The sequence below is a fragment of the Catharus ustulatus genome, chromosome 5, assembly GCF_009819885.2.
Source record: "Catharus ustulatus isolate bCatUst1 chromosome 5, bCatUst1.pri.v2, whole genome shotgun sequence".
Classification (NCBI taxonomy): domain Eukaryota; kingdom Metazoa; phylum Chordata; class Aves; order Passeriformes; family Turdidae; genus Catharus; species Catharus ustulatus.
The window spans coordinates 24,082,921-24,101,408 of NC_046225.1; the positions used below are offsets into that span (position 1 = coordinate 24,082,921).

The window sequence follows — 18,488 nt, forward strand, 5'->3', positions numbered from 1 at the left end:
TATCTGCCCTTGCCAACTAGTCAAACTCACCTTGCCAGTACACCAAATTAGGATGGGAAACAACCCAGGCCTTCAATACACGTCTGAACTTTGCATGACCCTCTGGTGATGACAGCAGCTCATCATACTGATGGCAGCGAGGAATATCAACTTCAATCTGCACCACAGTCAAGTATACAAAGAGAAATTGGGATGAGTGGGGCAGCACTACAGTGATCTTGCAATCTTCCACTAGAAGTAGAAGTCAGCCAAAATATGTAGGTCAGACCACCACCATGCATTATCTGCTTCTTCCATCACTCTCCAAACCAAAACTGACAGGGAACCTAACAGACCTGTCAAATTTTAAAAATAGAGGGGTTTTTTTTCTTCTTTTCTGCACTCATATTTTGAAGAGGTTATAGCCCTTGAAAAAGGCAGAAAACAGATGACAGTTACAGTTTTTTTACTCCTGGATTCATTTTAGATGGTAACATTGCTATGCTCTAAAAGGTAACCAAACCACAGTTCTCAATGTTGCAATCAATTTGATGGAAAATATTACTTCACTCACCTAAATGGGAACAGCTGTTCCTAACGTCTTCTTATGTATAGTAAGAGAACATTTGAGAACATTCTCTTCTTGGAGAACCAAACCCCCATTGCTCAAATGCCCATTTCTGTGAAGCAGAGCTCACATTACAGGACCTCAAGGTAGACAGTAATACTGCTACAAGGTCCAACAGGCACAAAAGCATTTGGTAAATCCAGGATTTTAACAATAAATCATTAATATTGTTCACTGCTGCTACAGACACAGTGATTATAAAGTAAGAAAGTATTTCAGTTTCCCCATGTTGTAAGCCGAATTAAAGTACAGTAATTTCAAGACTATAAGGTGCACCGGAATATAAAGCGCACTTTTGGGTGGCGACAAATTTCTGAATTTTGCCCATATATAAGGCGCACCTTTATTTTTGCAGCGAGGATCCGCCCCCAGCTCCCCCCGCATAGTTGCTGGTCGTGGCCCTGCCTCCAACCCGGCAGCCCCGGCCCCACCTCCACCTGGCAGCCACGGCAGCCCCGACTGCACCTCCACCCGGTAGCCCCGGCCCCGCAGCCCCCTGGCAGCCCCGGCCCCACGGGTACCCTGCAGCCCCAGCCACGCCTCCACCCGGCAGCCCCGGCCCTGCATCCACCTGTCAGCCCCGGCCCCGCAGGCACCCGGCAGCCCCGGCCCTGCCACCTCCCCTCACAGCTCTCAGCTCACACTTCCGGGTTGGCAAATTTCCCAACTTTGTCCATATATAAGGCACACCCATCTATAAGATACATTTCCAGGTTCAGGCCAATATTTTAGTCAAAAGGGTGCGCCTTAGAGTCGTGAAGTTACTGTACTTGTGTCAATTTGCTTTGCAAGATTCTTTCTACAGTGTAAGGCTAGAGGGCAAGGGGAACCATACTGTTGTTATCCACCACATGTGCCATAATAGGCAGGTGATGGGTGGGAAAGATCTTAAGTGACAGTATTGGGTAACACCATAAGTCTTACTTGTCTGTCTGTAGGAATCGGTGTGTCTTTATCAATGGCATCATATTTTGCTTCTATGGCACCCTAAATGTGGAAGAAGAATATTTAGAAAGCCCTCACCAACATAAGTGCATACGACAATGTACACGGTGATAGGTTGAAGTTGACTGTTTTAGTTAAGAACTTTATTTAGCAGAAGAAGATTCTGAAAGCTTAATTTTAACAAAACCATCTTTATTCTGTTACTAATTCAAGACATACAGACCTATAGAGATCTCCTCAGCATGATTTTCAGTGATTTTCAGTTGTTTACACAGAAAGCTATGTACTTTGTATTTTCCCATTTTAAGTCAAGAGATGCTCTCAATTTAAATACAATGCTTACCTCAGCCACCAGCAAGTGGCTTTCAGTATCATCTCTAAAGGCACTGAATCCAGTTGCCTGTTCATTGATATTGCCAATATGGATTACTTAAGTAGCCTGTCCTTGCATAAATCCCAAGGCAGGAATATTAACAAGTTCATTTTAACATTATGGGACAGGAAAACAGCCATATCATACACAATACTCAGATCACATCCTAAGATAAGTCTCCAGAATAGCCTAGGATGTGTTATCTCTCAGAATCTTTATGATGCACTGCTGCAGGATTGCAAGCAAGGTAAATTCAAAAGCTAGGTAGTCCAGCAACTCTGTGAGCAGCCCTAATTTCTGGGACATTCCATTGTCCAAAAGGATTGTATTTGATTGATATATTCTCCATTCTTTCTGGGAAGTGCATTGATTGGTAGGAGAGGAAAATATATTTCCTGTGTTTTCTCGTGTTTTGTCCAACTACTGTTGATTAGAGCAGAAGGACTGTCAACTGCATTTGTCAAAATACTAAAAATCAAACCAAAAAACCCCTGTGAACTACCAAATGTTGGGGTATTACAGTAATTTCACGAATACAAGCCGCAGTAATTAGACAAAAATTTTGGTGGAAACCCGGAAGTGCGGCTAATATTTGGGTGCGGCTAATCTATGAACAAAAATGTGATATCTGCCCTTACCTAGTATCATACCAGTCCAGTCCCGAGCCGAAACAGTTTGAAATCCATGGTTTCCCGTTGTTCCGATGATGAACCGATCAGAGAACAGCTCATTGCCTGCCTGTGGATGGCGGCGTTACTGAGGGGCGGGGGTTGTTATCGGGGTGAGTTACCTCGGCGAGTTACCTCGGCAGTTCGATAAAAGGGTGTGATATTTCTCTGTACTTTTTAAAGTGTTTTCAGTCTTGTGCGGCTACGGGGTTGGCTGGGCTCGCAGGGAGAGGACTGGGGGAGCCTCTCTCCCCGCAGGGAGAGGGATGAAGTGGGCGATCGGCTCGCAGTGAGAGGGCTACAACGGCCGCTCGCCCCGCGGGGCTGCGATGGCTACAACGGGGCTGCTTGCCCCGCGGGCTGCGAGGGCCACAACGGCTGCTCGGTCACAGGGCTGCGAGGGCCACAACGGCTGCTCGGTCACAGGGCTGCGAGGGCCAGAGCAGTCGCTTGCCCTGCGGGCCGCGAGGGCTACAACGGCCGCTCCCCCCACGGGTTGCGAGGGCTACAACGGCCACTCCCCCCGCGGGGCTGCGAGGGCCAGAGCGGCTGCTCCTGTGCCAGTACGGAGATGTGGCTCCGCTCGGAGCTTAGCTGCCTGCCCGCGTGGCTGAGCGGCTGTTTAAAGGCAACGCGGATCCATTGGGAATGCTCGCAAAATGACCACACTATTGTTCCTGTCTTTTTCGGCTTGTAAATAAAGGGTGTGTCTTTTTTCACTTGGAAACAATGTTTCCGAGGTCGGCAGTAAGCCAGTAAGCCCCGGCGATCCCGCGATTGTGTTACTAAATGATGACTTTGTGAAAGTTTGCAGCGAACTAAAGTGCGGCTAATATTCTGGGTGCGGCTTATTTATTGACAAAGACATCAATGTTGCCAACACACCGGATATGCGGCTTATACTCCATGCGGCTTGTATTCGCAAATTTACTGTACTTTCCACTGAAAATAATAATTGAAATGCAGTCAAGTCTACATTTTCAGCTTTCTGAAATCAAATAATCTTACAGAAAAGCAGCAAGTTTGTCAGAACATCATCTTTATTTGCACAACTTCATGACTCATTTTGTTTGAAATTTCAGTAATCTACCTGCTAAATCTTTAAACCCATTCCAGCTTCCTTGCCAACCCCATTCCTAACCCACTCCATCCCCAGACAGTACTGGAACTTCTCCAAATGCCCTTACCTCAACACCCAACAAGGTTGCCCAGGTTATGCCTCTCAAAAGCGGAGGGATGTCAATCCTGGCTTCTTTCCAAATTTGGTTTTTCTTGTATGGGTAGGCCTTCAAAGACAAGAGATTAATTGCAAAAAATGTTATAATGTAACTGAAACAATTCAAATCTCAAACCTGGGACAGTATTTTCAAATGAAAAAGCCTAAACAGTGAACACAAGTTTCACAAGAAGTGAATTTAATTCCCAACTGGAAGGCCTGGATGAAGGACTATGGTTTGATGTGAAAATATCCTCTCTTTCTCAGAAATGCATTCATGTGCTTTGGTATATACTGGATAGATTTACTAATCTGAATTTGTACTACGATTTTTTCTTTATTATATCTTTCTTTTCATACTATATATCCATCTTGGTTTTATTAAACATACCTAGTTTATCCTTGATAATGTGCATCAGCTCTCTCATTCTTAAACAGGAATCCAGCTCTCTGCATATATGTTAAATTAGGGGCTGCTACTCCTTTACCCAGTATAAACTTCACATTCATAACATGGTACTGCCATGTTTCCAAATACTTTATTGCTTAGAAATGCAGAAATGTTATAGGCTTATTCATACCTATAATAGCTTAGTCTCTTATAAAATAAAGGATGTAAAATTATTTTCATCAGAAAATAACCAATATTAGCAGCAGTTCCATTTCTATGTGCATATTTAAAATCTTTTATATTCACCAACATTGAGAATAATATGTTTTATTTTTATTTTCAATCTTCTTATACTTCTGAAGGGTTTTTTATTTCCCCCTTTCCTACTGTGGTCTCTCGTATCTCTGCTTCCTTTTACAATTACTTGGTCTTTGAAAAATCTTCCAATTAACAGACCAAATCAAATTATCCAGCATCCCCAGGACTCCATACCTTCAACAGCCTGTCAAACAGAACAATTCTATTTAGCTGGTACTCTGTGTCCCTCTCCCGGATTATCAGAGGAAGAGTAGCAGCTGCAGAGAGCTCATTGCTACTGTTGGAATGAGGTAAAGCTGGCTGGCTGAAAAAAAAAGGACAGTAATAGTGAATAGCAAGAATAACAAATCACTGAGAATAATTAATACTGCATGAAGCCTTTCTAAGTCAGAAACAAGAATAAATGGATAATTTTGAATATTCAGCACAAACAGATTCTCAGTTTGGCATCAGGGACTTAAGTGCAGTGTGCTTATCAGCTCTTAACTTTCAGAGCCAAACAAAGACATGTTAGTTTTGCTTTTGGGAGGTAGCTGTGTCTAGCTGTGCAGTGTGGCACTCAAATAAAACTAATAACTCAAAAATTTGGGGCATTACAGATGTACAAAGACGTACACACATACTTACTCATCTTCAAGCAATGGATAAAATGCTTCTCCACCAACATCCTTCAGTCTCTGAAAACAGGAAGAAAAATAATTTATCAGAATGCTGCTCACAATTCAAGTGGAAATCTTAGTGGAATATAAAAACTATTAAATAGCAATTAATTTGCCAAATTCAGTAACTTGACTTGAGCTCAGTCCTTCACCAATGAAGCGTATAGTCTTCAACATGAAATCTTTTGCTAATACTGGCTTTTGGAGTTGATGGAAGTTCTCCTGCCTAAAGATATCCATAAACCTTTTTCCACACAAAAAATAGCTTATATGCACTATGGATTAGTAGATGAATAGTATTATATAGTTATTCTTTGTTTCCTCCTTTTTCTACATGGACTTCCTATCCAAGTAGCCACAAAGCAACTGCACAACTGATTTTTATGGCTCTAATCAGTTCAGGAGTTATGCAAACTTGAATTCCTTTTAGGAAATACACTCAGGAAAGGTGACAGACAAACATGGCTGGCTTTTTGACTGAAGTTTTCAGACATCTCATGGTGCATGATTAATGTTTAATGCCATGTTCCCTGCAGTACTCTGTTTTGCAGTTCAGCCCTTAACTTAAAGGTACACAGCAAACAGCCCATCCCTCTTGGGGCTGACAAAAGAGTTCATTCTCAGTTCATTCAGTACTGCTCCTCTTTTTATTATAAGCATCGTGCTCTGCTTATAAAAGGTGTTTGAAAAATTGCGCAAGTTCAAAAACTTACTTCAACTAACACTGCAAGGTTGAATGCAGCATCTTCCACATAATGAAACTGTAGTACATAATTATTTCCTACTTATAGAAGTAGGTAGCAATATAAAAAATTAAAGATCAAAATGTTTTAAAACACCCTTAAAAAACCATCCTCAAGTGAGAACAATAGCAGAAGCTGCAATGTGCATTATATTTAAAATAGATGCTGTATATTATTAACAAATGAAGAAAACCCAGTTCATTGGTCTGCCTTGATGCATTTGTGTGAAGCGGTGCAAAGTTCTACTGAAGAAATGTGTTTACACAGTGTTTGACACACTACTTCCAATATTAAGGTGTCAGAGTCAGGAGTCACCTTTTGTGTATACTAACCCCTGTAATCATAGGGAAAGAGTTTTTAAAAAACTGACAGAATTGCATTTGCTACTATAAAAAGCAAGTTGCAAATAGTGCAGCATAGCTTCCCAATTTGACAGCAATAAAGCCGTACATGAGCAAGGACATGTAAACAATTAAAACATTTCAGTGATATATGCAGTAAATCCTGTAACTCATCACTACATCAAGCCAAATCATGAGTTATCATATGTTGATTTTCCCAATAAAGATGGAGGAAAACTGAATTACAGCATTCTTGCAAAATACTTTCAAGAGATCTTTTGAACTAGTCATTTTATGCTATATATTCCAAAAATTAATAATCAATTAGTAGAAAGTTGTTATCCATTATTAAGTAAAGCTTTTGAGGAGCTGAAACTGAAATGAATTGGTTTACTTTTGGATAATGTGAGCCATTGATAGACAGTAATTAAAGCATACAAAGAAGACATTCCTTAGGCAAATAATTGTAGCCATCGTGGAGAATACCAGGTGGTACAGAACTGTTTGTACTACACTGGAACGAAGCAGGTAAGAGAAAAAGGAAAGAGAGGGACAGAAGACAACTTCAATTTAAGCTTTTGCAGGCAAAGGAATTTAAAGGAATTTAAACCAGAATCTGACTTGAACATTAAGAAGTGCTGTCTTGGAATCAGTGACACTTCTGTTGGTAGAAGCAGCAGTAGGAGCTGCTGTTACATACTCTCTTTAAACAAATGTTTCTGCAGAGAAGAACACAAGAAATGCACAATATCACTTTTACATTTCGGAGCTGGCACAGAGACAAAGTCACAGTTGTGTCATCTAGGAGGGAACTTCTATCTCGTCCTTGCCCAAAGCTCTCACCATCTTCTAACAAAAAGCTTCAAAAATGAGAACAAAAAAAAAGAATCAGGTCACTTTATAACACAGGACTAGAGCTAGGAAAAAATTTCTTACATCAAGAAGTTTCCTCTTTAAAGGAAAGTATTAGGTCTTAGAAGCATACTGTATTGACTCTACATGGCATGAAACCTACTATCAAGGGAATGTACAATCACTTTAAGTTATTCAGACAGCCTTTTCTGTAAAATGGCACATTTCAGACTTTCTATAACTTTGCTCTTCAACATCAAGTTAGGAGTTATGGGATTAATATCCCTTTTATTCCCTGATCTCATACAGACCAGGCCTGTCATATATTGTGAAAAGCAAAAATAAAATATTATTATCATATGAAAGGCAGCTCCCATCAAGACAAAAAACCCCAATCAAAGTCTGATCTTTTCTGCTGCAGTCCATCTAAGGACACAAATCCAAGACAGAGTGCACAGAAATTTTCCATTATTATGATATTTTTAAAGTAAACCACATGAAACTGATTTTCAGAATTTAGCCTAGCATTCTCACTTAAGAGTTAGACTGCATTTTTGAAATTGATTCCTTATCTCCAAGACAGACAGTATGATGGAAAATGTTTGTCCCTCATAACTTAAAAGCACCTGCATCCACCTATGGGCAAAGAAATAAGCAACCCCTCAAAAATCTCACACTAATTTTGATACCAAAATAACACTTAAAATCTATTTCCACCATTTTTCTTTAAAAAGACATTGCATTTTGGGAGTACACATACTTCATCTTCTGTGTTTTTAAACACAGAAACAGTAAATTGATATATATGGGCACATAATTATGCTAATAAGATCAGATCATAGGATTAAAACATCAATGCTCTAAATAAAATTGCAACATGTGCAGCAATAAGATAAAAGTAGCAATCACTAAAATGTTGTTACAGAATTCTAAGTCACAAGACAAAGTATTTTGGAAAAAAGTAATTAGCTGATCTGCTGAATAACTGGGTTCTCCATTTAGTACTTCTGCTCTGTGAAAGGGAATTCAGAATGTGATAACTTGCTACCTAACATATTAAATTAAATTGCAAATTTGAAGCACAAATTTCTCACTGAAACACAGTGAGACATTAATACTAAAACTTAACTCTGTTGGAAAGTGTTTAATTCTTTTGGAAAGTGTGCGAAATTCAGGGACTCCCATTTCACCAGTATTTTCAACTTCACCAACATCTTTTCAAATTTCAGAAAGCAACAGGTAGGTGACAGATACAGGGCATTCAAATAATGCCTTAAACTGGATAAAAGGGGAAGTGACAATTTCCTTCTGTTTATGAACGCCATTTTCATAATCACTAATTGCAATCACTAATGTTCTCCATCCATCCATCCTCCCTCCTTTTCCTTAAAGTCCTTCTCCATCCTTACTTGGGAAGTGTGCAGACAGGTGGCTTTGATCGAATTATTTCCTTGTTGACAAGTTCTTTCTCCAAGTCTCCTCCAGCCAAACACCAGAGATAATAAACCTCTTCAATTGATCTTTCTGCTAGGTAATCATTATCTTCATCTGTTGGGAGAAATGACACAAAAATAAATTACAGCCATGTAGGTAGTTTGTATTTCTTTCTACAAGTCTAAACACATATTGTTGAAAAACAATTATTTTGCTTGAAAGGTCATAACCTTAATGTGAAGTTACAGGAAAAGTGATCTTTCCTTTGCAATTTCTGTTTAAGGATATTTAAGGAGAGAAGTCATTAAAAAAGTCATTAAAAGATATTTCTGCAGTTTGCCACGAACCCCTCACATGAATACATTGTGTGGACTTTCGCCTCCTGTGTGTTTTTAAACAAAACAAAACAGTGTTTTGTACATAGCACTAAGACTTAAAATAAGAAACAAGTGTTTCCTACTGAGTAGTTATAATCCCTCTTCCCTTCTCATACCACACTCATTCTAATAAGTCAAAAACATCTTTGTCTAGAGGAGATTTTCTTAACATTTCCAAGTTCATAAGAAAAAACTAATCAACATACTGTAGTATGTTGATTTTCAACATACTGTAGTTTAAAACTTAGAAGTTTAATCTTTTAGTCCAGAATGCGAACTCTTTCACACAGACTTTGTTTTCCAGAACTTCCAAAAAGCATTTTCTGGTATGATCTAGCAGAATCCAACAACAAATAAGCGGGAAAAAGTGACCTTATACACGCACACATCCAAATCCTAAAGGCAAAAGATGACACTGCTTTTGCAACGTGGACTTGAATACTAATGTTATTTTTTTCCCCTGAGGTTGCAATATAAAATTAAGATTTGACTCCTTTGGCTTGCACACATCCCTCAAAACATGTATTCCTCCATTAAAGAACTTACTGTATTGACTAGTGTTGTAACATTTAATAGTCTCTGTGAAAAATTTGTGGGAGAGTAAATGCAATAACATGTTATTTTCCCTCCCCCTCCAATGACATCCCACTACCTGTTTTTACCTTTACATAACTGACTTATGTCTTCAGGTAGTGTTAAATTGGCACATCTTGAAGAAGATGAGAACAGACCAGCAGGTTTGTGGAAGGGAGGATATAGTAAGGATACTTCACTGAACAAATTGTCATGTAGCAATTCCTCTGGAGTTGGTCTTAAATTAAGAGAAGAGGATAAAACAATTAGAGCAGAGTGCTCCCAAAAATGGTGCATTTCGGCAAAAAATGAATATTAGCAAGTTACAGTAATTTCCCGAATACAAGCCGCACGGACTATAAGCCGCATCTCTGGGTGTTGGCAAACATTTTGTTTTTTGTCCATAAATAAGCCACACCCGAGTATAAGCCGTTCTGTTGTTCGCAGCGAGGACCCGCGTGCAACAAAGTTGCCAATTAGTAACAGAACCGCGGCATGGCGGGGTTTACTGGCTCGGCTCGGCCCGCTCGGGGTTGCCGACGGGGCCAGGTGGCCCAGCCTGGCGCTGCCGCTCGACGGGGCCGTTCGGGGCCAGCCGCCACCTCTGGGTTTGCTCGCCCTGGCCCGGTGGGCGGAGACGGAGCCCCCCCGCCTCCTCCCCGGGCCGCGGCGATGGCGGCATGGGGCCCCCCCGTCTCTCCCCCGGGCTGCGGCAGAGGAGGGAAGGAGGGAGCTCTCCCGCCTCTCTCCCCAGCCCCCGTGCTACCTGCAGGGAGCCAGGTTCCACCCGCAGTGCAACAGAGTAACAATTTGTAACAATCGCGAAACGCCGGCTTTTACTGGCAGCTGCTCGGCTCGGCACCCTGGCTGGCACTTCTGAGGTTGTAAATGTCAGAAAATTATTCACATATTAGCCACTCCTGAGTATAAACCACATTTCCAGTGTGGGAAAAATATTTTAGTCAAAATGGTGCGGCTTGTATTCGTGAAACTATTGTATTTTAAATTATATTGGATTTCAGAAATTTTAATAGCAAAATTGTCTATCAACGTTTTCAATTCATGCAGCACAACAAACTAGTTTGTTTACAGCCCAAATTCAGGCCTCTAAATCTTCTCTTTTAAACACTGAAAAGCACAAAATGGAGAATTTCTTATAAGTAGCCCAAATATCAGTATTCCAAAAAAACGTTCAGCAACAGTTCTTCAAATTTCATAGTAATCCACAAAGTTTACCAGGCCCTTGGACTGAATACTTGCCTCTTAGAAGGCTGGAATGTAAGGCATTTCTTCAGTAGAGTGATGATATTTTCAGAAAGGTCCTGGAACATAAGAAAAACATGGAGGAGGTCTGTTTATTACTGTCTTAATTCAGCAAGTCACTTGGCTCAAATTTAACTTTTAACACACAGGTTATTCCTTTGAGGGCAATAAAATTTCACACCTACGCACAGAGGTTGGCTGTGTGAGACCAAAATTCTGGGGAAGCAATACTTCCCACCAATCCCACATTTGGTTTAAGTGAAAAAAAATCCTAAAAATTTGCAATATATGCAGTCTTTTACATATTTTTTCATTTAGATATTCTGTACCTCACTGGAAACAATGAAGTACCTGGGAACCTCCTTCTGCTAACAATCAGAAATCTTTCATATAATGTCCCAAAATATACAGACACTAAAATTCAGAGATCGTTTTTGCAGGTGAGGAAAAGTTGAACTGTATAAACCTACACTATCAGAATGTGTTAGGTGGACCAGATAGAAGACTTAATTTATGGAAGAAAAATACTTCATCACCAAAACGTTGAAGAAAATTTATAACTTATTACAGTAATTTCACGATTATAAGCCGCACATCCGAGTGTCAGCAACTGCCTTGGGTTTCAATACAGAGTGTGATAAAAGGTATCTATTCTATCACCATCTGTTGAGGGTGGGGGCAGTGATCCTTATCTCAATGACAAATATTCTGCTAATGGGTCATCCATTTAAACCAGGTGGGGCATTGTTCTTTATCTTTTCACAACCCATCCTTCCTCCAGAGAGTCATTTTCTGCTAATGGCCCACTGAGTCCCACTGTAGGACTGATAGAATTACTTCATCCCATTGGAAGTTGCTCCAGTCAGGGGGAAGAGCCCAACATTTCTTACCAAGATAAAAACAGAGGTTTTGGGACACTAAGGGAGCCCCTTTCTCCACTGGACTCTAGAGGAAAACCAGATTTCTCCACATCACCACTGGACCTTTAGAGGGAAACTGCACCTTCTGCAGGAACACTGCTTCAACTGAATCACATCTGTCACTGCAAGAGGACTGCAACCACCATTTAATGGGACTGCTACCAACACCCTGCCTGACGGGGTGTCAGGTTGTACTCTGACTTTGTCAGGGTTTGGAGTTTGTTTCTTTGTAGTACTGTTTTAATTTTTTATTAAAATTACTATTTTAATTTCCCTAGTAAAGAACTGTTATTCCTAATTCCCATATTTTTGCCTGAAAGCTCCTTGATTTCAAAATTATAATAACTTGGAGGGAGGGGGTTTACATTCTCCATTTCAAAGAGAAGCTCCTGCCTTTCTCAGCAGACACCTGTCCTCCAAACTAAAACAGCAAGTTTTCATTCTTTGTGCATGTATAAGCCACACCTGATTATAAGGTGCACTTCTGGGTTTGGACCAAAATTTTAGTCAAAATCGTGCGGCTTATAATTGTGAAATTGTAAACCACTCAGAGAGCATTAACATTTACTCAGACTGACAGCAGTTTTTAGAAAGAATATTACCAGTGCTGGTTATTTGAAAGCATCTTAGATTCGTAGTTTGGACTTCAAATTTTTTCATCATACTGCAATAAAACAAGTGACCAAAAAAAACGAAAAAAACCCCCATGCAAAATACTATGCAGCAGCAATAATAATAAATTCTGGGTAAGACAGCAGGGAAGAGTAAATGAGTTCCACAAACCTTAAGAATATCAAGGCAACCATGTTCTTCAGCCAATACAGTTACAATATCATCTACACAGCCTTTGAAAAACAAATAGAACAATAAAAAATTAAAGATTATTAATAAAGTGATACCAATTAAACAGGATATCAGACAAATGTCCACTCAAATAAAAAGCACTTAATTTTGGCTTTTTTACTGCCATATCACTCGAAAGTGAATTATCAAAATAAAAAATGAAAATTATCATAACCTATGCAGACAGAAGCCTAGAAATGTTAAACAGCATATCTAAGGTAACAGTGAATATCTATTTATAGGCCTAGTCCAGAGTGTTGGTCTCTGACAAATAAAATAAAATAGTCCTTCAACTTATAAATAATTATTTTTTTAAATCCTTGGAAGAACTTAAGGGTACTAACATCAACCTCGAAGTAGTTTTTGCCTCTGTTGCTCCTTGCAGATAATACTAGTATTTCAGAACTTCTTGTCACTAATTTATTGAACAAATAATTCCCAAGCTAGGACACAAATGCTTTTCAGTGGATAAACCAACAACTTGAATTCAGATTGAAGTATACGGAGATGTTTCAGGAAGCCTTCTTACCAAATCCCCAAAACAGTCAGAATTTCAGCACTTGAGCACCAGCTGCTGAATGAAAAAGATATTTCTCCTGACAGCAATGAATTCTAACAGTATAGTTGTTTGCTCTGAATAATAACTTACTGTTAAGTCTTCAAATTGCAAACTCAGGCCTTTCCCCTTCCCACGATTTACACATAAACACCACCAGAAATTTTTAAAAGCCACAAGCATAGTCCCACTTCCTGACTCAATCTACATTAGGCCAAAATTCCACTTGTGCAGTGATGTTTTATGGTTTGAAGGTGAAACTAGAGATGAAAGCCTGAGTTCACCAACACTCTTCCCATCTCTATTTCTGTCTTCCTATTTGAGTCCTGCTTCTCCCTGTTTGGTCATTACTACATATGCACTGTAGGGATAGTTTTCTTCACTGTCATCAATTCATAACTCATTTCAGAAACCTTCTGCAACACAAACCAATAAATAACCATGAAAATGACCATCATTCTTGAGGATGTTTTCTTGTCTTTTATTTTTTTTAAATCATTTGCCCTTACTCTAATATACTGCCAATTCTTCCCAAGTTTTTTTCCCCTGGCATCCAGCTCCATACTTTCCCTAGAGGAGCAATATGCTACAAATGCTAATTTAAACCTGTAGACCAAAGATGACAGATGTAAAGTGCTTTAGGTCTGAGCATCATAAGCTGATTAGTCAGTACAGCTCTAACCACAGACCTGCTTGGAAATTTGAAAAATTGATTTTGTGCTACTTACCTAACATAAGTATAAATTTCAATCTTTCTGCTATCTCCAAGTTCTGAAATAATTTTCTCCCCTAAAAATAATGAAGTCAAATTACACTTGAATTTCACAGAAATAGCTACTACATAAACATATTTAGATAACATTGTATTTTGTTTTTATACAAAACCAGTGAAATAAGCTTCTACATGTGAATTTTAGACATATCAAAACTATCTTACAACTACCTTATTTACTCCAACTATGGTAAAATCAGTTTCACATCACAATACAGCAAAAATGTATCATTGATAACTTCTCTTAAATGGAACTGCCTTGCAGTCAAATTCTTGTGGCTCCACAAGTAACAATCGTTCATGGTTAACACATATACCAAGCAACCTACCTACCAAAATGCACCCTATTCCTTAAACAACCAGTACTGCCCAAGTAGCAATGTTAACATATTCTGATATTTAGGTTTGGGTGATGGACAGAGTTTCATTAACCCCACATTCAAAAGCAATCAAGTTAATGAAACTATTCCCCCAGAGCCAAAATAAAGAGAATTATTCTTTTACATACCATGCAAAGCTCAAATAATATTATACCAAGAGACCACAGATCTGATTTAGGACCAGAAGGCAGAGGTTTCTCACACTGAGTGTGGTCACTTGGTTTGCCTATTCCCTGTGCAATTACTTCAGGTGCCAGATACGATGGGTACCTAGAAAGATGGAGTAACATTAGATACTGTCCAAAAAGTGTGACTTCCCATTACATAATCAGAATAATTTGGCATTCTGAGAAACCAGAATATTGCCTGTTTTATTCAATCAAAATCTACACATTGCAGCAAAGTTTCACTCCAGTGCAGTGTTTACTACATGAAAGGTCAAATCCAAATCATTAGCTCCTTCTTTTTGTGAAAGGAAACCTCAGATTTCAAAGTGGTATATTTACGCATCTTAGGGAAAACACTGACTGATTTTCAGCATTAGGATTTTAAATAAGTGTATCCTAGACTCATACTTCGGGATGGCTGCAATAATCTTTTCCATTGATAATGTATTCTCATCAAATAACCTTTGAATTTGCAAAAAAATGTAACAAAAAGTTTTAAGAACATATATTACCTTCTAGAGTATGATTTTAGAATAATATTAACACTTTTCTTTTCGTCAACAATTCACTATAGTACCTAAAAAAATCTGCAACCATCACAAAAGAAACCCAGTTTCTTCAGGCCATGTCTTTAAGAATAAGCTCAGGATTTAATTTGAAAAAAAATGGCACCTCAAAAATCCAAAAGTGACAAAAAACTCACTTCAACAAAGCTGTGGTTTGTAATATAGTATGATCACTTGAAAATAAGTCATAAACTTATAAAGAGACAGAAAGCCTACATTGGTGGGTAATAGCGAGGCACTGATTGTGCATTTTCCTAGATATGAAATTAGGAATCCAAGCCATAGGAAAGTATTAGTATCTGAAGGCAAATCTGGGGATAAAGATTGACATCACAGAGTTATGGTAACATACTGGCATGGTACCCATTCTCTCTTTTTTGTTCATCTCACCTAGTCAGATGACAATCTCATCAGTAACATTATCAGAAGCTTCTGAATAAGAGGTGCTCTAAACATAATTTATTTCCTGAAAAATAAATCTCTGATATATGTATATTGTGTAGCTGCATCCTTACCCTATAGGAAAATCAACATCAACACCTTGAGCAGTCATATGGTAGAGTCCAAATTTAGCCAACTTCACGTGTCCCTGAAATGGGAAAAATAAATGATCAAGAGCAGTAGAATCCAACACTGGAAGAATTTATGTTCAGGTTAAAAAAGTTTTAAAAAAAATTCAAAAATAATTTCAAACTGCATTAGCTGTCAGAGGACAGAAACCTATAAAAAGCACCCTCTTATGCTTCTGCCTCATCTATTATGCAGAAGTGCACAGCAAGTTAAAGAGGTGCTTTTTTCTAATGATTTTACTTCTCAAGAGCATTAATTAAATCACTTTGTTTAGAACACATCAGAACTTTTAAAGTTATAGTATTATTTTTAGTAAATTAAAAAAGTTTAAATACTACACTACACATTTTTCAGTTTGAAAACTGTTCAAAATCCTGTTTGACTCCTAGAACTCCCTAAACATTACTCAAATCTTCAAATCTCTTAAATCTTCCATATACCCAGTTTTGTTTCTGCAGACCTCCCATCAAATCATTAGTATCTTGCTCTCCTTAATAGTTCCAACATATATTTCAAACAGTTTTTCAAGGTACTGTCTTTTTATTTGTGAAGACAGAAAGCTAACACCAGAACAAAAAAAAATTAGATACAGAAGTTAATCGGAGGCCTTATTTCTGCTGGATTTTGAATTACACTCAGCCAGCCTCCAGAGGTGCAACAGAGAAGGTTGCATTAGAAAGATTTCAAAGGGCAGGGGAGAGCTTAGAAGTTTATTGTCTAACAGCCGTCCTCTGTTCTTTTATTGATTTTAGGAGTATCTTAAAATCCTACAGTATTTTTGCAGGATAGAGCATTATCATGATTTTCATTTGTTTACAAGCATATAAAAATATACATGTTCCTTATTTTTGGTGTTCCTTATTTTTGTCCTCTCCTTTCTTTGTCTTCCAAGGGGAGGATCTCGTTATTCTACCAAAACTGAGTAAAAAAGGATTGAGATAGGAGTTATGCAGACAGGTTAAACTCTTTAGCTGTTGGTTCTGGTTAAGAAACTGCTCTGAAGACAACAGCAGCTATCAATATTTTGTATTTAATTAAATAGTAGCTATTTAATATTTTATAGTATTTATTAGTATTTTATAAGCAGAAATTGCATTCCTCTCTGACAACTCAATAGCCTGTGGTAACAGAATTGAGAGATACTTAGATTTGAATAATTTAACATGAAGAAAAAAATATCTTAAAAGGCAAGTATCGTATCACCACAGAACACAAGAAATACTAGTGACAGCTAATTAGCCATAAGAAGTCTTCTCCAATTCAAATATCTAGGAAGGTCTTGTGACTAGTTGCAATGATGACAAGTAGACTTAGATTACCACTTGGAGAAGGGAGAAAAAGCGTGGTTTGGGACAGAACAGAAAACTAAATTCAGCAATATATTTGAAACTCAGGAAATGAAGGAAAATTGTAGTTCAAAAAAACCAAAAAACAAACAACTTTCCAGATCTGCAATTTTTTTCTTCATTGAACAGACTGTGACCATCCAGTTTCCATCTACGACACAGCATGACAATTGTTAGCAGCAAACAAACCCATAGATTTATTCCTGTAGCTGTACCTTTCGATCCAAAAGAATATTGCAAGGGGAGAGTGCTCGGTGGACCATTCCATGATTATTCATATATTGTAAACCTTGCAAAACCTCATATGCTATGCATAAGATCCTCGAAGAACTGAAAAAAACCACAAACAAACCAACAACATGTTATAGTAAATGTTTTCCTTTTTAATCTGTAAAAATGAAGTGTTCCACAGCTGTTCCAAACAAAAGTGAGACATTTACAATTCCAGAACAGTTTAAAGGATCAGCATTGAATATGGTGGGGTACATTCAGTGCCATACATACATCTCCTCAAAATACCACAACTAGGTTTCTTCACCCTGAACTGGTCCTTAGGAAGCGTAGAAAATGCTGACAAAGTATAAAATACTCTATTCAGCAGAAAATCACCTAATGAGGAAGTAAAAAATCTCAATCCTCCCTTATTTTTATTTGCTCTAAGTCTCCTACTGATATTCACTAAAAAGTTCACTTGAACAAAAGGTTTTTAAAACTCAGATAGTAACTAGAGCTTTTTCAGAAGACAGTAGAGAGGTCTGACTAGATCGTACCTATAGTTTTCAGTCATCTCAAAATCTAAAATAGGGGGGAAAAAAGGGCAGAAAATTGCATTTTCAGCACATTTTGTTTTACAACCTTGAAAGTATCAACCTTACCATCTTTGTAAAGAAACAACAAAGCTTACCACCCAAAACATTTTCACATAACCATGTATTTTGACAAAAGTTACCATTTCCTCTAAAGACTGATAGCCTTAAAAAGGAGTTTCTGTGAATAACTGATCAGGAATTTGTACAGATCACCATAACAGGTTTCCAAAGTGCACTCTAAATAAGAACAAAAGGCACAGATCTCATGTCACCTAGAGAGATTCCACTTAACTTTCTACTCTTCCTTATTCTGCCCAGTCCTCCTCAGCCATTTCATTTTTTGGTAACTTTTTCTCTGCAGGCACTGGTTTACACAGAGTCCAAAAATCAAACCATATATGTTTATAAAGACCTAATTTTACATCCCAATTATTTTTGTATTTCATTGTTAAAGAATAGCATACAATACCATTCTGGAGGATATTCACCACCTTCTCTTGCTTGTTACAAACTTGTGCAACAGCAAAATGAGGAGGAGTATTTTAGACTGATGACAGTGACAAGCCAATTATCTAACTAAACACCAAAACTGATTTCTTTATTCAACTTCATCAGCTGCTATTCATACCTGATGAAATGAAAAAACTTTGTCAGAAGAGTAAATAGCTAGATTTCTACAAAAGCCACACTTACAGTGAATTCTGAGATAAGTGCAACACAGAAATACTGAAAAAAGGCATGACTAAGTTACCCTGCATGGAGGTATCCTCTAGATCCTCACCTTTTTCCTAGAAGAGCT

General features: G+C 38.3%; 1 protein-coding gene across 1 annotated transcript in view; it reads right to left on the reverse strand.

Annotated features, from left to right (window-relative positions):
• Positions 1–18,488, reverse strand: part of TBCK (TBC1 domain containing kinase) — a 102,862-nt gene that overhangs the window by 61,335 nt on the left and 23,039 nt on the right. Inside the window, exons 4-17 of the mRNA XM_033060395.1 lie at positions 17,096–17,210; positions 15,480–15,553; positions 14,360–14,501; positions 13,808–13,868; positions 12,464–12,525; positions 10,758–10,819; positions 9,587–9,735; positions 8,523–8,661; positions 7,022–7,121; positions 5,146–5,195; positions 4,693–4,822; positions 3,781–3,879; positions 1,532–1,594; positions 31–157 (exon numbers count right to left, since the gene is read on the reverse strand). Coding sequence (XP_032916286.1) covers positions 31–157; positions 1,532–1,594; positions 3,781–3,879; positions 4,693–4,822; positions 5,146–5,195; positions 7,022–7,121; positions 8,523–8,661; positions 9,587–9,735; positions 10,758–10,819; positions 12,464–12,525; positions 13,808–13,868; positions 14,360–14,501; positions 15,480–15,553; positions 17,096–17,210 — 1,373 coding nt within the window. The remainder of the gene's footprint in view (positions 1–30; positions 158–1,531; positions 1,595–3,780; positions 3,880–4,692; positions 4,823–5,145; positions 5,196–7,021; positions 7,122–8,522; positions 8,662–9,586; positions 9,736–10,757; positions 10,820–12,463; positions 12,526–13,807; positions 13,869–14,359; positions 14,502–15,479; positions 15,554–17,095; positions 17,211–18,488) is intronic.